This window comes from Carassius auratus, chromosome 44 (assembly GCF_003368295.1).
Source record: "Carassius auratus strain Wakin chromosome 44, ASM336829v1, whole genome shotgun sequence".
NCBI lineage: Eukaryota > Metazoa > Chordata > Actinopteri > Cypriniformes > Cyprinidae > Carassius > Carassius auratus.
The window spans coordinates 3,661,589-3,682,466 of record NC_039286.1 but is presented as its reverse complement, the minus strand read 5'-3'; the positions used below and the strand labels follow the sequence as shown (position 1 = coordinate 3,682,466).

Below are 20,878 nucleotides of genomic sequence, written 5' to 3'. Positions count from 1 at the left end.
GAAAGAAAAACTACACAGGGGCGGAGCGATTAACATCATCAACACTTTATTAGAATCAGCACGTGGTGGACAAGCAGACATGCTTTGAAATGAACCACGAGTTAGCAGCTTGACTCAAAATGCTCAGGGACAGGAACTTATTTTATGCATCTCTGCGGCATGTATTTACAAATGAATAGAATGCATAAAACACAATGTATTGAATTTTTTTTTTTATAAGATACCATTCAGTGCCCTGTATTAGCTTTGCGGTTTGGGTTGATGCTGAATGTAGCGTATGTTATTCACGCATGATGATCTTACGTTAAATTCCACATTAATAAGAGCAGATTCTCATGGTTTCAGGCGCTGCACAATATGTCCTTATTACCCAAAAATGTCCTGTTAAACTTACAATCACTATAACGAAGGTAGTTAAAGTGCCCATGTATATTTAACAAACACATGCAGAGGAACATCCCTGAACATAGTCGTCGCCAGTGCTGATTAGGTATCTGCTTCCACACTGAATCCTAAATTTATTTACAAATACATTAAACTAGTCACATTATCGTTTCTCTTTCAGTTTTGCATATCAGTAGTTATTCATTTAACCCAAAGACATCATGGTGCCAGTAAAGTCAGGAGGAGGTGCAAGGGGTTAATCAGGATCAAAATTTCGCCATTTTACCTTAAAAAACCAAAAACCAAAAAATGGCATTAAATATATCAGGTAAGTTGCATCACAATAATCTTGAACATATAAATACAAAACATAGAAAAAAATATTTAAATCAAAATATTTTCTATAGCGGTCAATGATCTTCATTTTAGGCCAAATCTTTTTTTTTTTATCCCCGTGTTTGTCTCCAAACTCAACTGATCTTCTGGCTGACATAAATGTCAAAGACATAACATCAAAAAGTGACGATTTGTGATCAGATAGTCCCCTTAAGTTGACAGCAGGCTCTTAAGTGGAACATCCTATAATCTTTCTAATTTTTATAAACGTTTTAAATCTAAAAAATAAAATGCACCATATTTTACATAATATAGAAGGAATTATCGTCCTAGATCAGACATTTAATATGGTCTTTAGCTCTCTAAAATCATTCAGGTTTTTAAAGGTCCATTTTAAGAAGTGAAAACAAGTTGCTGCTAGGAACCTATAAATGAAGAAGGGTTAAAAATAATGTAAAAAATATATATAATGTACAGAATTTTTACTTCCTGTAATATTTATTGCAGATGCACTTTGTTAGTGACTGGACAACAGCTGTTGTAGCTGGGTAAAATAGTACGCTTTGGCTTCTATGCATAAATGCATGACTCAATCCTAAACTCAAACTTAACTGATCTTTGCATTTCATATTCTCTCTTTAGTTATTCAGGGGTTCATTTGGACCAGTGCTGCAAACCTATATTATCGCAACACTTTTTTCTTTTTGTTTGGCCTGAAAAAGGGCCAAGACATTCTCCAATCTAAAAACATAAGTAGATATTCCTAACGCCAAGCTCGGGCACTGTTGCAAAGCACTCAAGAGAGATACAAAGAAATGCAGTGACAGACAAAGGGAGGGAGAGGCACTGCGTCAATGACTGCACACACACACACACACTGGACTCAATGAAAGGCATTGGTGGGGAGAAAAGGAGGGGTGGAGTTCACACAAAGCCCAAGTCTCCTGTCCGAGAGGCTCAGTAGTAGAAGTACACTGAAAGAAAAGACAAGAAAATAGAAATAAATGATTGCAATTGATTACTCCATGCTAATTCAGGAATAAATCCAGCTTTTAAATTTGATGCATAAATCAACTAGGTCTTAGAAGCTTAGAAGCAGTTATTATTTTATCAGTATTTAAATAGCAGCTGCAACACAAGATTTGTTTTTCTTATCTATATCACTGCAGACATACCTTTATATGACTAAAATTCACCGCAAGGTGGCAAAACCTCCTATTCTGGGAATAAAACTAAATAAAAACTAACCTTTTATTTTTTACTGTCTAATTTACAATTAAATCAACAGACACTGATTAGTGTTTGTGAAATTAAATTACAGTTTCTACTCACTGAAAAGAACGCCCACCAAGATGACCCCAATAATTCCCATCATGATCATCATCTGTAAAAGAAAAAGAAAGTAAATATAGCTTAACTCTATTAGAAAACTCTGTTTGAGAAATAAGACAGCATGAATATATATATATATATATATTTTATGTAATATATAATACAATTTTAAAATGAAGATTTTATATAAGATAAAATGTTTAGCACTATGCCAAAAGGCTACCTTTTATAACTTTGATTTGGGCAATTAAATAAATAAATAATTTTAATGACACTGAATAAAATATATTTAGTCAAACATTATGTTTCTACAAAATATTTGGGATAAAAAAGAAAAAGATTATTTCAGATAACAAACAATTTCCTTTATCAGTGATGTAAAAGTTTAAATGATAATCTTTTTATTGATGTCTACTCAATAAAGTGATATAAAATAGTAACATTACTTTTATGAATCATAGGCTTATTTTTTTGTGATCCCTTAATTTGTCTTTTTATCTTTGAAAGAATTATACTAAAACATTTTTAAAGCCTTTCTCTGTTTCTTACAGAGAAGAAATACTTTTCAAAAAGTTAAGACATTCTATAATCCATGTAATAATGCAACAATAGCTTTTCTGACCTCATATTAAATTGACATTTTGTCAAATGTACATTTGTCACACTGCAGGACAATCTGAAATGAAGACATACAAATGGACCCATAAGAATGTGGCATATTTCTCTCACAAGTATGCGCTTCACCAAAAAGTGTAAAGTTACAAAAAGAAAGTCTGCAGTAAGAGTAAAGAAATGCAAGATGAAAAAGAAGAATAAAACCATCTAGTTTGGGAAGCCAGGAAAGGATGAGAGAGATTACAAGTGGGACGGAGGAGGATCTGGGAATACAGAATAAGAGAGAGATATGGAATGAGGAGCAAAAGAGAGAGAGAGAGAGAGAGAGCAAAGGGCGGGTTACATCACAAATCACATCTGGGTTTAAATCCAGAAATGCTGTAATCCAGATTGAGATTAGAAGCCCCCTCCCCCCATTCCCACTCGGAGATGTGATTGGACGGCAGCTGTTCGGCCATCTGGGGCAAACGGTGGGGGGTTGGTGAGGGAGCAATACATTTATGCTGTCTGGAGGGAAAGAGAATGAGGGAGAGCTTATAAATCAACACTGAGGTGATGGATTGGCAGATAGCTGGATGGAGGGATAAAAATGTAATATGTAAAGTGAGGCTGTCAGAGGACCAGACGGACCAATGCAGGCTTCTACAAGACGTCCACAACACATCAAAGTTCCTCTCCAATTAAAACAAGACATTTTTGCTACGAAGGAAAAAGGAATAAATTAAATTATATAAGAATTCTTAATTTAGAATATTTCAATTTGCTAAAGATTTATGACGCATGTCATGCTCCGAAATGCTCTTTCTATAAATAGATAATCAATGGAACTATTGAGACAATTAGTAAGTTAAAAATCAAGCAAGATGGTAAGCGCCTGATCGTCTCAGGAGTAGCCTGCGCCACAACTGCAACTCGCCTAATATATCTCAAACGCTCGCCAGCGCTGTGACTTATGGGCCAGACTGCATTCAGGTCATATCCAAATGAGAATGCTTCTGCTTTAGTGTTGAGTCAGCTTAGCCTCAAGAGCCATCTTTACTGCTGGCAATATAGAAACACCCAAGGAGGCACTATACTGTAAAAAATTTATTTTTGAAGATCATTAGAGTATGTTTTATAAGAAGATATTGTGATATTCTGTCATGTTTAATTCAATGTTACTTGCTGTGAAACTTACAATTTCTGTTATATACAATTTTTTTATATATATTTACCTATACTAAAGTATAAATCAATAGGTTGGTCTTTAAAACAGAGATAAATATAATAATTTAGATTTTTTAATCAGCTGAGTATTAGTATTATTTATAAGTGAAATACAAAATCTAAAGTCAAAAGGTTTCCTTTAACAAATTTCTGTTTAAATCCTAATGTCAATAACTGCATTTAACTGAAAGCAAGTTTACATAATAATGGTTTTACATTAAAAATACATTTCTTGAATCAGGTCAGATGTGTATTTGCATTCACAGATTTAATTTAAATATGTATCTTAAAATAATTTAAATGAAATATGACTTGACACCATGAACTCCAGACGTGAATAAACCCAACCCAGCATCTACACTCAAATCGTACTCAATTTCCCAGAGCGCACCTTAGCATTCTTCCACCAGTACTTGTTTTTCAGTTTAGCAGCGCTGCTCTCGAACTGTGATGCTCCGGCCTGCAGTGCGTCTGCTCTGTCGTCCAGTTCTGATAGCTTCTGATCTCTTTCCAGAACCTTGTCCACATTCACACGCATGATATCAACCACCTGAACACATTTGCAAAAGACAGCCACAGCAACTTAGCATCTAAGAAATCAGAGACATTACTGCATTGAATCAGTGAGATTCAGTGTGAAACTGAAAATCAATTAATAGAAATATCTACATGTCTTCATAGACACTTAACAATGGAAGCAATGTTAGGATTAATATTGCATTACAGACTGACTAGTACCTCAAAATTTGTTCCAAGAAAGTCCATCCAAGAGTCTATCTAGCTCTGATGAATTTAAGTCTGCTCCTCTAATCTTACTGACTTCCTTTCTGCCATATTGAACATTTTTATTAGTAGCTATATAATGTCAGATCTAATATATTAAAAGCCATAAAAATATACTGATCAAAATATAATATAAACTTGAAAAAGTGCAGTATTTAGTAGCTTTAGATTTCCTTGAACCGTAGGCCTGTACTTAAGTTCCAACATTGAAGTACATGCTACAGAATATCTTCTTCTAACTTTTATTAATTATAATAATAATAATGACAAAATAAAATAAGTCAAGATTCTCCTAGTCCATCTTGTTTTTCAGCATCATATTTGAGTTCATATTGGTAGGGTTTACCTCATCCACTTGGGCCTGTGTCTGTTGGAGACGACGGTTGCTGGTGAGGTTTGGAGGTTGGTTGGATGCGCCCCCCTCACCCTCTGGGGCTCCTGGGGCTCCAGGACTAGCAGTGGCATCCGGGGCAGACCTGAGGGGAGAAGTGACAGGGATTGGGAAGGCATTGACACATATGAATATTAACAAATTAATTTGAATTTGGCCTCAATTCATCAATCCATGATGCAGTAAAAGCTAAAAAAAAGAGCCTGCCTGACAGATAAGACAGTGCACATGAAACGTGCCATAAAAAAAGCATTACACCACATTTAATGACTGGTGCTAGGGTGCAAATTAAAAGGGGTGAGGTGTTGTCTGGGTCTATTTAAGGCTTATTTTATTTTAGCATAAGTTATTCAGATTGCACACTGCATGCACTTGGAAACAGAAGTCGTGTTTTCATTGGGAGGTAAGTAACCACAGCAACAGTAACTAGGCCTACTTGCTCAGATTGATCAGGTTGTTAGGATTGGCACTGGATGTTAATCGATAAAGATACAAAACAATATAATAAAGACATCTCGAGAAGCTGGAGACCTGCTTGCGTCGTGAAAATAACTGAAGGGCGTCTGATAGTTCTGTGTTCAGTGAAGGAAAGTTTTGTGTATGTATAGGACCATGATGATTTCATAGGATTTTCGATGCAGTTTCCCCTAAATTTCGATAGATGGAGCAGGGCACTAAAGTCCTCGCAATTGATGTATCAGCTCTAAAAAACTGAGAGATTTTGGTGTGCTGTCTACGAGCTCTCTAACCAACCGCAGAAGCCGACTTACGTTAGCTAAATATAAAACAATAATAGTTCAATACATCTCAGGCGTAAAAAGTAGTTTAAAAACAATAGCTCAAAAATTACTGAATGAATAAGAGTTTTTGCTATTAGCGTTTTGTTGTTGGAAATATACGGTACTCACATTTTGCTGGCAGGTGCTTTATAAAACAGACCGTCGTCACCAACGATACAGAGAGAGAGAGAGACAGTGTGTGTGTGTGTGTGTGAGAGAGAGAGAGAGAGAGAGAGAGAGAGAGAGAGAATTAGTAGTCAAAAAACAAACTTCTTCTATTGACTATAAAAACATTCATAAGGAAGAAAAACTGTTTCTCGTAATAAGCTCTATATCAATACAGTAAATAGCCTAAAATGTCCCCGATGATGGAAGTATGAAGCGATGCATAGACCGCGTCATCACAAAAAGTGCTGCATTACCGAGAGAGCCTCAGGCGAGCAAAGCCTCGAAACACAAATCCAGTCTTCCCGTATGAAGAGCTTCCTTCAGTTTTTCCCGCTGAATGCGACTATATATCCTCCTGACAACACGTATTGGAAAAAATATTCGCTGTCAAGTGACGGCGTTAATTAAAACGTCAGACTTCAACTTTTGTCAGGCTGTTGGAAATAGCAGTAAACCGAGAGACATTAGCATGATAAACGCTTCTCTAGAACGGATTAAAACGACCTGGACGAAAATAATAAAGTCAGGCTGCCGTCTCCGCATGAAAGTGTATGTATGCCTGAGTGAGAGAGAAGGGGAGGGGGTGATAGAGAGAGAGAGAGATCACGAACACTTTCAGTGACTCTCTCTCTGTCTCACACGCACACACACACGCACACACACACCCCTCCCGGTAACGTTAACGGGACAGCACTGCGGTGGTCGAGCATACTGTAGCTACACTATCAACCCCTCACAGGCCTTTTTATTTTAACTGTAGAAAGGAGGAGAGGCACACAAAAATGGGCGTATGCATTAGGACAGACCACCATCATCTCAGAAGTGATGGCTTGAAGCTTTCTGCTTGCACAAAATATGATCTGCAAATCAGTTAAACACTCCACAGCTTTCAAGGGAAGGTGCAATGTTATTCGTTTGTGGATGTGGTTTATGCAAATCCTTCTGAGGTGTTTTTCTTAAATGCAATTTGCCTAAATAATTCAGACTAAATGGTAAAAGCTCTTTAGGTAAACATGTAGGTTAGCATTAGTGTCGTTTTGGCTGCAAATTCAGCAAACGGAAGTAGTGCAGCCAAAATAAAGCTCAGCAAAGTGCTACAGACAGTTCGGTCGCTGTGGTAACAGCATCTTGTAATGAGCTCACATCAGCAATCAAAGAGAGAAATATTCAGCCCTGTGCCCAAACTATGGCTAAAGACCTGGCCACTATTGGCAAAACTGTGACTCACATAATCAGCAAATTTAATGACTTGGAAACAGATTCTGTGACAATCAAGGAAGAGCTGTTATTTTTCTCTGTATAGCCAGATTAATCATTTTGTCATAAAATTATATGTCTTATATAGTTAAGGTGAAGGTCTAATTTCTGGATTCAGGATTGTGTAAAACATACATAACCTGCAAAGAGAATGGTTTGAAGAAATATATATATATATATATATATATATATATATATATATATATATATATATATATTTTTTTTTTTTTTTTTTTTTTGGGAAGTTAACTGATATGTCCATGAACATTAAGATTTCAGGTTAAAAACCAAAATATTATGCATCAATGCATAATGCAATGTTAATAAGAAATATTTATTGAGCAGCAAATCAGCATATTATAATGATTTGTGTAGAATCATTCGACACTGAAGACTGGAGTTAATAGCTGAAATCACAGGAATAAATTAAGTAAAAATATATTCAAATAGAGATCAGTTGTTTTAAATTGTAATAATAATTAACTTTTTATAATATAAACAATTCAGCATTATTGAACATAAGAAAATTATTTTAAAAACATAAAAAAAGAAAAGCAACTGGTGTAATTGGTCACCATTTAAAACTTGTAGCATTTCACTTAAAGTACAAATATTTATTGTATAAATTAATGAGAATAATAATGCGTGTAAAATAGTAATACATCAAAAATGGCAGTAACATCAGTTCAGGCACTGCCATCACTGCTCGAAAAATATGTAAACTACAAATACAAATTCTTCACCTAATACAGTGGGTTAATTGATAAGTTAAAGTACTTCATACAAAGATCCAAGAATAAGCAATGTTTTCACTAAAATAATTTATTTTCAGCTTGTTCATCTTGATATCTGTACACAGTTCTACATTTTCCTGTTTGACACCATCTTTACAAGTTTCATTGATCTAGACATCGGCTATCTAGAATCAGGACAAATTCATATTTTTAATAAATAGTAGTGAATTGCACGAAAACATTCAAAGCAGTTTAGAAGCCCTTTTCTAATGTTGGCTCACAATTAGAAAATGTCCCTCATTTACATACTATTCATAGCACACCGATAAATATTTATTTTAAACATTCATTTCATTTATATTTCTCCATTGATATTTCTCCTTTTTATATTAACCACTTCATATTACAAACTAAGACTTTGGATAATGTGAGCCTGTGACCTTAGATTGTAATAAATGGCTGAATATCACTTCTGTTCACACAGACCCGCTTTCATTTATGGTAACCAAAGCTACACTGCTGCATGAGTTGGCATGGTAATCTACTGTAGGCTATGACTGAATAATCACAGAAGCAGCTTTACTGTTTCCATGGTTTACATCTACAAGAATATATCTTACATCTACATGCTGCTGCTAATAAGAGTTAAGACATTATTAGCAATATTATGAAGGTTTTAAAGCAGACGGGTGCCTGTAAATGCCACAGCAATGAAAGTATAAATACAATAAACTTTCAAAACCATCAATTTCACATTAAAAATCCCTCAAGCACCTTGATATACAAATATGTTAGTTGAGCTTTTCCATTACAGTTTGTTTTGCAAGTAATTATCAGTAAGGCATTCATAAATTGATAAATATGGGGGAGGGGAGGGGGGGGGTAATTAGATTAATGAATGAACATAATTAGAACATAATTAGACTCATGAATATAAAGTTGTGTCAATGAGTGATTTGTTGGGATGTTTTTAAAGTCAATGCATATTATATTCCTTTAGTTTAAACTGAATCTAACTGCTCTTTCTGTTTCTGACTCTAAAAGCGTAAATTGTTTTGAGATTGGGAACCCTCTTTAGTCAAATAAATGATTAATTTAACAAAGAGAAACAAAATAAATGGATAAATAAGTGGAATACACTGCCCTTAGCAGCACTTAACTTGTTCAGCCATCACTTATGCATAAGTGCATAATGACTCAGACTTTTTTGACCTAACTAACCAATTTGTTTTGGCTTTTTATTTGGGCCTACACTGATGTCATATGTCATTTCAGGTTTTTTTTTTTTTTAGCCAGATGCACTTTAAGAATGATATTCGTTAACTGTTTTTGTAACCCTTGCCCTTACAGAGTGAATCTAATAAAATTAACTTGAGCATCTGTTTTTGACTAATGCTAATGCAACTAAATGGCTGAATACATCGGCTGAGGCTAAGCGATCAAGGGCAGTTTACAGTGTGTAATGACACATCGCTAAAGATTTAGACATCTTCAGCCAAGAAACACAAATATCAAGGCCAATGATTAGTCATCTGGCCTTCACCCACGGCAAAAAAATCAAAGAATATATAACAAAATGTATAAAATATATAACACCCACACACTTCAGTGTGCACTTCATGTTGAGCGCTAAATACTTGTCCAAAAATTATCTCCACTCAGAGCTGCAAAATGTTGACTGCAGACCTTTTTAAATATCACTTATCATATTGCTGGCATCGCTGGTAGCTGATACATAAAATGCTAAGTGCTTGTTCAGAAATTAATAACTAGCTTTTATTATTTGAGCATCCAAAGTTAAAAAACCCCACTGTTGTGATTCATTGAAACAAGTTAATAATATGATAATATAATAATATTGAACTTGTGATTTTTATAATGCTATACTATATATGTCTTTTAAGGTTATTTATTAAAATTCATATATAGTTTCATATATAATTTTAAGTAAAACATCTAAAATTATAAAATGGTAATATTTCTTAATTTTTTTCTTTGTCTTTCTTCATTCAGCATGTTGAAAACAAAACATGTTTTTGCCAGTTAATTTATGACATCATTCTCCAAATCATTTTTAAAACAAAAGCACAAAATAGGAAAGTATTAGCAATGAGGTATTCTATGATTTTTTTGTATTAGTTGCTTTGTCTTATTTAAAACATTCAATCTTGTTGGAATTGGTATAATGAATCAAAATTGTTATTAAAAAATAATTTAATGTAAGCTAACTCTCAATTCTTCATTTCAGCTCTGTATCTTGTTAATTTTCTTGACACTGAGTAAATAATAAAGTTCAGTTAAGTAAAAAAATTAAGTGAAGTTTTACTAGAAGTACTCATTTAAATATCTTCCTTAAATGACAAATTACAGTTCAAACGGTACTACATAACACAAATGACCCTGGTGTTTATCTGCATAAAAATAAACTGTAAATAAAATTACATGATGTAGAAAGAGTGAAGTCACATCCGTCCTCATTTGGCCAATATGGCTAAGCTGGAAGTGGATTTTTTCTTTTTTGGGGGGACCATTAATGGTGCATTCCAATAGAGGGCACTAGTGAAACTACACAAGGTTAATTGCCTTTCAAAAGGAAACTATAACCCGTTTACTGTGTAGTCTTGCTGCAGCATCACAGTCTCTTTTAAGAAATTATCACTACCATGTTTATAATTGCAGCTATTTCTGTGGTGCTGGAGGGACATTAATGCTCTTAAGCCTTTTTCCATGTGTGGTCCGGGACAGCGGAGTTCATCTGCATGTCACAATACGGTTCAGTGCTGTCAGAGTTTGCCGCAGTTGCTTTTTTCCTCTCCTTCTCCGCATTCTCTCCCTCCTCCACAGCAACCGAAATGAGAAGAGGGGATTTTCTGTGAAAGAAGGGAGATGTATTGAGTGACGGCAGTGGGTGTGTTCCATTCAGAAATAAATGCGTGTATGGCTCACCCTCCACAGTAAAGCAACAAGGGATGAGGAGGTCAAAATATACACATTCAGAAGACACTAGTATGTCATCTTTCACAACATTTTTTATGCAGCTAACTTAAAATCTTTATGCACCATTTTTTGCACAGTTTTTTGTAATTAATGAGAGTTACATGTCCTCCCAGAGATGGTAATATACTAGACTACGTTACACCACAATAAAGGATGCATATCACTCTGTCCCACAGGCAGTTTTGGGGCTCTCTGATCTCTGTCTGGTTCATCATATACCAATCTACAGGCAGAAACTAAAATCAGTTGAAGAGATAGACTAATAAAGCAGAGCGTTATTTACAAGCCTGCTTCCACTGAACTGATGGGATTTTTTTTTAAGCTACTGTCAACAATCTGGATGAGCTAACAGAGACTGTAACTTCATACACTACTTTCTGTATGGATATGTACATCCCTACAGGACTCATTTAACTAACAACAATGACAGACAGCTCTGTCAGTCCAAAGATGATACTTACGATAAATATCGTCCAATAATTAATGCGCATCTCGTCAGTAAAGCCGGTTATCTAATCAGCGGTAAATTCCATCAGCACAGCTCTGCTTGATTTGCGTTTCCAATGCAGTTTAATAATGCTTTAGAGTGGGTGGGATTATAGACACGTCGTTATAGTTGTGCAGCCTCTATTGCCATGACATCATCATAAAAGCGACAGAAAGAAACAAAAAAGCATAAAGATGGGATTGTTTTCTTTATTCTCGACATATGAATGTTTTTAACTGCAAATTGGAGTTTGTTTCAAAAGAGGCTGATGGCAACCAAACAAAATGGAGTGTGCTTGTTTGAAACTGTTGGGTTCATTCAAAAAAAGTTGTGTTCGATCCTCGCTGGCTGGGGTGATTTAATCTAACTGGTCTAGTGTCTCATGTCACAAGTTCAGTCAGGCAGGTAGTGACATTTCTCTCCGGCCAATCCAGGATCAGCAGGGTTTACAAGTCACATTTTGGTAATGGCACAGCTCGCTTGGAACCTCAGCCGAGGTGACACTTAAATTAATACCAGCTACCAGGTACTGTACGCAGTGGAAAACCGCCCAAAAGCAAGCCGTGCTGTGCCGTACCATGCAGTGGAAAAAAGCCATTACTGGACCCCTACAGTTTGCTTACTGAGCAAAGAGGTCTGTGGAACGATGCAGTCAACATGGGACTGCATTACACCCTACAACATCTGGACAAACCAGGGACTTATGTGAGAATCCTGTTTGTGGAGTTCAGAACAGCCTTCAACACTATCATTCCAAACTTCCTCCAGTCCAAATTAACCCAGGTCTCTGTGTCAGCACTGGTGCCCCACAGGGATGTGTTCTCTCCCCACTGCTCTTTTCCCTCTACACCAACAACTGCACTGCAAAGGATAGCTCTGTCAAGCTCGTGAAGTTTGCAGATGACACCACACTCATACAGGGTAGTGACGAGTCTGCTCACAGACAGAAGATTAAAGAGCTGGCTATCTGGTGCAATCTTAACAACCTGGAGCTGAACATTCTCAAAACAGTGAAAATGGCCCCTCTCTCACCACTCACCATCACTAACAGCCCTGTGGCTGCAGTGGAGTCATTCATCCTCTCTCCGGACCTGAAGTGGTAGCTCCACATAGACTCATTGTAAAAAAGGCCCAGCTGTGGCAGTACTACTTTCGCCGGCTGAGGAAGTGCAACCTGCAACAGGAGCTGCTCACACAGTCCTACTCTGGAGGCACTGAATCTGTCCTCTGCACTTCTATAACTGTCTGGTTCAGCTCAGCTACCAAAACTGACCTCAGAAGACTACAGCGAATAGTCTGGACTGCTGAGCGAATCACTCATAAAACCCTCCCCACTCTCCAAGCACTGAACTCATCCAGAGTGAGTAAAAGAGCTGGCAAAATCATTCTGGACTCCTCACTCCCAGCCCACTTCCTCTTTGAACTGCTGCCGTCTGGTCAATGCTACGGAGTACTGGGCACTAGAACAGCTAGGCATAAGAACAGATTCTTCCCTTAGGCCATCCATCTCATGAACAGTTAATTTGCCAATTAAAGTGTAGAAATCAACACCATTTATACTTTTATTTATTTACCACACTATATATTTCTTATTCACATTTTCTTGCATTTGTACATAATACACCTGTACACATAAGTACCATATATTGTCTATTTGCATATTGTTTTTTTTTTATTTGTATTTTGCAATTTCCTTTTTACTTTTCTATTTCTATTTCCTGATTCTGATTCATACTCATAACAACATCACAAATGTTATTACATTATGTTGCCAAAGCATGTGCAGATCTATGTCGGGATCTGGTCGGGAATGAGAGTTTCTGATGAAAAGCAATGCATCTTTGGAGAAAACAGTCCATTAATGACTATCATGATTAGTCTCTTTTCAAAGTCTCTGTGTGTGTGTGTGTGTGTGTGTACCTGTCTCCACTCTGAGTGATTAATCGTCTGCAGGTCTCCATCTGAACATCCAGGCCTCTTTTCATGCTGCACATCTCCATATACTCATGCAAATGCCTGTTCATATCCGACTTAGCAGTTGCCAACTCCAACTACATACAAACACAACACAAACTTAAAGTAACAAAAGTCGCTTTAAAAGGCATCCTTTAAAAGATAATGCGATATTATCAAGAAACCTCTCTATGTTGTTTGCCTTGCTTGATAAAATGCTGTTATGTGTTTGGCAGAGTATAACACAGTTCCATGTAGATGTTTTACCTCAATTTGGTCAATGGTGTCTTGATATTCCTGTTCACGGGACTTGAAAAGGCACTCTGTGTCCTTTATCACTTTCTCAATGGACTCCTCCTGCTGTGTGAGACAGTGTGAATTATCAAAAGAAAAATGTTTGAGATGTCTTGAAGTTCTCTACATAATGGAAATATTTTTCAGAGAGAAAGAGAGAGAGAGAGAGAGAGAGAGAGAGACATCTAGAAGAAAAGTAGTTAAAATGCCAACTCCGTGTTTTTATCCTCCTTCATTTGCTTTTTATAGCAAAACTGATGAATAAACAAACCCACCAAACTGTAATAGGTCTACCATGTGAAAACAAAGTAAAAGTACAAAAATAAAGCAAAAAAAAAAAAAAAGTTTTTAAATTGCAGCAACACCAAAAGATAAAGATTTTTACTACAATACTATAGTTATTTTTCTGAAATCAATGAAAAACATTTTTAAAATGTATACAATTTATGAGACTTGATTTGAATAAACAATAAGCGAATGTAAACTTTAATTTTATATTTGATGTTTAAATGATTGTATGTTCATGTTTGCTTGTTTTTTTTCCCCCAGGTGTAGCTGGATGCATTTCATACATAAATTTATCATGGCAATTTAATTTCCAAAGTCCATCAGTGGAGCTGAACTCAGTTAAGACAAACACACCTCTCCTTGGTTCTCAACACTGAAGGTGCATCCTGGAAAATCTTCCCAGAGTAACAGAGTTTCCTCCGTCTCTTCCCACGCAAGACTGTCGCAGTCATCGTCAAACTCACACTCACGCCTGTGGCATAAGAATAAACCCTAATTATCTTAAATTATTTTAAACTGTCTGTATTCAAATCCAATTAAGTGTGTGATTCTCAAAATAACAACACAAACCAGAATGTATCAGCTCTATGATTGTAGAAGACTATTTCTTTTCATTAGAAGTACTATTTATTTAGTTGATGTTCATATCTTCTTGCTAATTGAGAAGTTATTCATTCATGTTTGAGTAAAACTGATTAACAGGACTCATTATTTCACAGCATTCACTGAAATTTCTGACGTTCAGTGGTGCCACTTACAATTGGTTAAGCATCCTCTGCATCTCCTCATTGATCTCCTTATTCCCGCTCTCCTCACTTTCAGAGATGCTTACTGGTTCATCACTCTCGTTCCCCCTGAATGTCTGGGACGCTTGTTTTCGTGGACGGCGGCTCAAGGTTGATGGAGGTGTGGCTACTTGCTAGAAAAAAAGTAATTTTAAAAACATTGAATATATAGTCTTTGGTGTCACACGAGCCTAATTAACATATGAAAAAAGTATCAATGAATAAAAACACAGAAAATAAGGCACACCTGTATCTAATGTATTTCATGTCACTGCAAATGCAAATTTTGATGATGAAAGACAAACCTGGAAGATTTGAATCATGTCTTCGCAATTTCTCTGTTGGGCTACATCACACAGTCGGGCCGTGATGTCAATCCTGCGACAGATATCCATGTCCACTTTCATGGCCTTCTCCTGGATTTTACTGTCCAAATCAGAGTGATTCTAAAGGAGTGAGGATGTGAAAGCCAGAATGAGAAACTGAAATGGAGCGGATAGATAAAGAGGATCAATTACTCTGCTGAGACATTTGTGGGGCACCATTTGACTGGACTTTTTTTGTGCTCACATTGCTCATGAGGCCTTTGAACAGAACCAGCTCTGCTTTAAGCTGCTTAACCCTCAGAGTAAGTTCATCCTGACACACCTCACTTTCCTGCAGGTCCTGAAACATACACACACACACACACGTACCATCAGATGCAGTAAGTGCAGATAGTGGAAAAGATCTCTTAGACTTAAGGAGTCTTATTTTAACCAATTTAAATAGTAAATTGATTTGGTTTTACCTCTTCAAGCTCTGCAACCTTCTCCTGTAGATCCACTCGCATCGTGTATTCATCTTCCCATCTAGAATAATTAAAACCAGAATTGGCCAAACATCAAACTTTTGTTTTTTTATTTGTACCTTAATCAGGGAAAATGCCATTTGTATTCTGACGTCCATTCAATGAGGTTTACTATTGTATATACAGACTGTAATTAATGAATTACTTAGAATTATGTCATAAATAAATAAATAAATAGCATTATATTTTTATATTTATCATTCTGTGAAATGTTTAATTTCTTGTGCCACAGAAATACAACCACTAGCTAAGAGCGAGTGAATCTCAGCTAAAAATAGAATCTCTCATGTAAACTGACCCTACACTTTGGGCTGATACTACTCTACTCATGAAGTAAATCATCTTTTTTTTTTGCAGAAAGCATTACGTATTATGTCACTGGACTGTATGCATAGGGGATGCATGCTACAGCCTGAGAGAGGAAATGCAGAACTGTTCATATACACGTTCCTTCCATTTTAGGCCATTACTGCAGTATCACTGCAGGTGTTAGAGCACTTGATTTATGTTAGTGTAACACTCCGATAGCATCCATATAACCTTCTTCTTGACACACCAATGAATATACAAACAGCTGAATCAGGGATTTCAGAAACCAGGTGCCACTAGATCGCACATATACAACTGAAACAAAGACAAAATATAACATACAACTCAGGTTTTTTTTTTTTTTTCAGAAATAAACCTGACTGTAGACATAAAAATGGCTATTTTGGCTGGGATTCAGTGGCTTTGGCAGCTGGTAGTAGTCTGTGGAGGCTGAATGGGAGGTAAGAGAGAGATTGCTGAATTATTCTCTAGTGGGATCCTGGCAGTAGCAGCACTCAGTTCAGTACTGCATTGCAGATGCTGAGGCGCAGAGGGGAGGCGGCTGAAGTTGGAATGAAATATATGGGGAGATGAGAGAGTCACCGAGAGAAGGGGTTATATAGGGTATTGATATAACAACTTTGAGCTATTTCACTCATCAGTCATTTACTCATAACCATGCTGAAAGCGTCATTTAATGCCAATTAGAATTATTCATGGTAAAATATTACTGCATTACATTATTATTACTCATTAGATAATATGACATAGTTAACCAAAACAATTATCATAACAAAAGACAAAAATAAATCCATTTCAAGCTTACAATATTTAAAATAAGGGGAGAAAAGTATAATAAATAAACCTCCAAAATGAACAAAATGAAACAGTCTGGCTTTAACTACTGAATGCATTTAAAACCACTAGATTTAGTATTACTACTACTACTACTGTTTTACTAGATTCAAATTTGTTTGTTATGGGGGCTTATGGGCTTATGGGTGCAAAAATTCTGTTAAAAATAACAAAATGAAATAGTATGCCCACATAAAGGCAAAAAATACCCTGAAATTGAGACTTGTTATGAAGTGCATTTTTTATTTAATAAGTACAAAGTGAAATTCTATTTAAAGGCTACATCATACTGCCTCAAAAATGTCAACTGAAAAATGATTGAAATGCTGAGTTAGAACCAGCCCAAACAGACTTCAAAAACACTTCTTCTGCTTCACTTCTTCATAAAAAATGGACTAAATGTTGAATGTATTTGCATTAAGTGCATCAACTGTAATTGATATTTTATGAGGGCCGTAGGCTTGAATAAGCAAGGCCCTGTTAGAGCTATCACAAGACACTGTTATTAAGCTGTGATCTGACCTCACAGAGGGAAAACCTGAGGATGCACGCTGTACTGGATGATGTATTGTTATTTAAGATAACTGAAAAGCTGCTAAGAACATAATGTCAGGATTCAACGGTCTTTATTAACAGACTTTGACATATAAGGTATCATTGATATTAATATTTTGTGTTATGGCAATGGCATGATGGGAATAAGGATTTTCAGTTTTTTGACAAAAAAAGAAACTGAAAAACTTATACAATAATACAATATCTTAACTAATGGTTAAATGAACGGATTGTGAATTAAATTCCTCTAAACATATTTTAATGACACCAAACAAAGGTTCTCTCAGAACATAAATATATTTAAAAATAAACTTTAGTTTAAATAAATTGTAAATCTATTATTAAATACTAAAATTATTGTTTAAACAAAGTTATCTTTAAATTAGGGGAAATTATTTATATAAAAGAAAAATTTCTCCTAATTAATAGACAGACAGACAGATAGATAGATCACAGCCTGACAAAAATGGCTATTACAGAAGCTGAGTAGCGCGCAATATAATGCGTAAAGGTGTGCGTAAAAGTTTCACTTTGAAGCTCTATATATCTATTTACAAGAACATCATATTGCGCTCATACTGACCTCCGTTTGTATTCGTCCCTTTCCCTCTTTACCTTGGCCAGCACATTGTACAGGGCCCGAATCTCTGGGGTGATAGTGTCGACCTGGACACCTACTCCTTTTGGAGGCACCCATGACAACCCACCTGACCCCGAGACCCGCGTCTCGCGCCCGCTGCTGAACCTCGGATTGTACGACCACACAGTGCCAGGATGAAATCTGGGTGGAAGGTTGCTGGTACAGCCGATACCGGTATTGACATACTTCCCGTTAATATTGCTGAATGTTTTTGGAGCAGGATCAATCGGGCTGATGGGGAAATTTGGAGTAAGATTAGAGTTAGAGTCCGTCAGATTGGATGGGTTCAGGCTTTCTACTGGTGTCCTATTACTGGACTCGAGAGGGAGGATGGTGTTATAGAGAGTCGGTGACAGCAAGGCTCCGGACAGATACGCGGTGTCGTTCGCGTTCTGGAGGGGTATCAAGTCGGGCCTGACAGGAATCAATCCAACGAAGCCGGTTTGCACTCCAACATCTCGCGTTAATGGCTTCTTATTTTCCACACACTCCGCGCTCTCATCCAATGCCTGTTGCAGTTGCTTTTCCAATACTTTATTCCTACGTTCCAGTTCATGTACTTTGGCTAAAAAGCAGCGGAAGCGCAAATTTAGAGTTTTGAGGACGCTGATGTTGGACCCCAGGTCGTTACGGAGGGCCGCGGCGGCGGGAGGAGGTGGAGACACCCGGTGCAGATAGTTACCCAGGTGCAGATACGGTGTTCCCGGAGGAGGTAAAGCCCCTAAGTCCAGTCCATCTTGCCCGATGCCACTCGTGTGCTCGCTTAAGAACAGGCCCGCTGGATCGGTCCAGTGGCCCGAAGACGCGGAGTCCGCGAAACCCGTCACCTGGTTCTGCTGGAACGGATACACGTTCTCCCCCAATACAGGATTCATTCTGGAGTAGGAAAATCTGAAATGCTCAAAGTCCGGCATGAACGCTGATTTAACTGCGTGTCTTTGAAGCCGATCCTCTGAAGTGAATAAAATGAATGAACACTTGTCCGATTCAGTTGGACAGAATGAATGAATCCGATCAAACACAAGCCTTTGATTATAACTACGACAGGCTATAATCTAACACAAGACGCGTTACGCGTATTTGCATGCCATTTGCTATAACAGTACCTAACCAGACGTAGTTTATCTTCTTAGAGAAGATTGTGTCTTCGTAGCGGAACAGCCAAGCTTCAGAGCAGAGATAAACATGAGAGGAGCTACTGCGGCTCCTTCATACCGTGATTGGTTAGTAGAAGCGCCTCGAACGTGCGCATCACCGCCGCTTGATTATTTGAGCAGACTTCAACGTGTCTTGTTTAATTGATACTGTCAAATAAGACATCTAACGCCAGGTATTGCGTTACGTTATATTTTGGTGTGCAAAATTTAAGAGCTGCATTTTGAATATGCGTTTGCATTTCTGGGATTTACGGATTTACGTCACTGGCTGTAATTGGCAACAGCAGCGTGATGCAAATCACGAAATCGGAACAGTAATAATATTATTACTAAAAATTTTTGTACATCTAAATAATACTAAATGAATTTAGTCAAAGCAACGTTTAATTTCCATTTTAAAAAACATAACCTTTTTGGTGGGAAATTTACATATGACATTTAGATAATAAAATATAGGCCTACGGGTTTGTTCATTTGTACGCTACACGTTCGAAATGCAGAAAATGTATAAATATACTAGTCTAATTGTTTTAAAACACAGTTAATTTTTTTTGTAGGCTATACATTAATGCTTGAGAGAAATTACTTTCAGAATGGATTTTCATAGTTTAAAACCGAAACTCTGTTTGTGACAAGGCAAGGGTAAAGCTATAAACTCTGTTTAATCTATCTAAATCTTTATTATAATTTAAACCAAGACTACATGGTCTTGTGTATAAGCCATACGTTTTTATTGTAGTGAGAAAGTTATATTTTTACAGTATAGTCTACCAAAAAATGTCTCACTTCACGTTAATTATTAGTATCTAGACAATAAAGTTACATTCATACAGTTCCTTTCTAACTAATTTAGCCAACTAAGTCAATTGGCCTTGTTCAGCTTTAGATATGAAACACATGTACTACATATTTTTTTTCCATTTATTGGGGGCACAGTTTCCATGTGGATTGGCCCACTGGGAATTCTCTTAGTGCTCCAGATGCAGCCACAGCTGGTTTCCTTATACCTTCTGAACCTCCTCCCCACACTCATCTCAGTGTAAAGAGAGCTTGGGCGGTAAATAAAAGCAGTATTATCACAATCAAGTTACTGAAAGCCATACTTTTTGCTCTTGGACAAAACAAAATAATGAAGTTACTGTCTTCAGTGTGCTCTGTGATAGAAAATAAGTAGATAGAGTGACTGTCCACAGTGACTCATCACAGCTAGTCCTACACATAATGACATGCTGTGGAAAGTGAGCTGAGATTATAAGAGGGGAGATGAAGGGATGATTACAGGCTTTTGCAAGTCCACTGGCAGCCCCGTGACAAGACACATAAGGCTCTGAGATATGAAATACCAAGAGTCAGATTATATTTAACAAAACAATTAGAAGTTAAACATGTATAATCATTATAATGGAAAGTGAATAGCACTTGCCGAATGCGATCACAAGACAATTATGTCTGTTGGTTGATCAGAGTACATTTACATCTATATCTATCCATAAAACATAAATGAATTTCTGTAACTACAAAATGATTCAGTGGATGTGACACATCTATTTACACTACCGGCAATATACAATATTGTGAAATATTATTATAATTTAAATAACTGTTTACTTTTTTAATATATTTAAAGTTTAATTTATTCCTGTGATGATAAAGCTGAATTTCAGCATCATTACTCCAGTCTTCAGTGTCACATGATCCTTCAGAAATCATTCTTATATGCTGA

General features: G+C 36.6%; 2 protein-coding genes across 4 annotated transcripts; both read right to left on the bottom strand.

The window, feature by feature from the left end:
- Window positions 1-32: 32 nt before the first annotated feature.
- On the bottom strand, window positions 33-6,593 carry LOC113062159 (vesicle-associated membrane protein 2-like). Of its 3 annotated transcripts, none has more exons than XM_026231789.1 (6): window positions 6,249-6,593; window positions 5,956-5,971; window positions 5,003-5,132; window positions 4,265-4,423; window positions 2,053-2,104; window positions 33-1,694 (listed from the first exon to the last, which is right to left on the bottom strand). In XM_026231789.1, coding segments are annotated over exons 2-6 (360 nt in total). In that variant the 5' UTR covers window positions 5,958-5,971; window positions 6,249-6,593; the 3' UTR covers window positions 33-1,677. The 3 variants fall into 3 exon arrangements, with proteins under 3 accessions (XP_026087574.1, XP_026087575.1, XP_026087576.1); XM_026231790.1 differs by having other exon boundaries at window positions 5,956-5,961; XM_026231791.1 differs by lacking the exon at window positions 33-1,694 and having other exon boundaries at window positions 2,045-2,104.
- A 3,893-nt stretch (window positions 6,594-10,486) lies between these two features.
- LOC113062157 (intermediate filament family orphan 1-like) lies at window positions 10,487-19,320 on the bottom strand. Its single transcript, XM_026231787.1, has 9 exons — window positions 17,942-19,320; window positions 15,580-15,640; window positions 15,360-15,455; window positions 15,095-15,235; window positions 14,763-14,923; window positions 14,359-14,476; window positions 13,690-13,782; window positions 13,390-13,520; window positions 10,487-10,855 (listed from the first exon to the last, which is right to left on the bottom strand). Exons 1-9 carry the CDS (start codon window positions 18,910-18,912, stop codon window positions 10,699-10,701), a joined length of 1,929 nt encoding a protein of 642 aa, XP_026087572.1. The 5' UTR covers window positions 18,913-19,320; the 3' UTR covers window positions 10,487-10,698.
- Window positions 19,321-20,878: the final 1,558 nt, after the last annotated feature.

Bases quoted from the DNA above. Each gene is read 5' to 3' on its own strand.
- LOC113062159 (XM_026231789.1), bottom strand. The intron at 4,424-5,002 runs GTAAACCCTACC...AAATGTGTTCAG, and splicing joins CACAGGCCCAAGTGGATGAG to GTGGTTGATATCATGCGTGT. The intron at 2,105-4,264 runs GTGCGCTCTGGG...TTTCTTTTACAG, and splicing joins ACTGGTGGAAGAATGCTAAG to ATGATGATCATGATGGGAAT.
- LOC113062157 (XM_026231787.1), bottom strand. From the start codon at position 18,912: ATGCCGGACTTTGAGCATTTCAGATTTTCCTACTCCAGAATGAATCCT. The intron at 15,456-15,579 runs GTAAAACCAAAT...TGTATGTTTCAG, and splicing joins AGGTTGCAGAGCTTGAAGAG to GACCTGCAGGAAAGTGAGGT. The intron at 14,477-14,762 runs GTAAGTGGCACC...CTTATGCCACAG, and splicing joins CAGAGGATGCTTAACCAATT to GCGTGAGTGTGAGTTTGACG.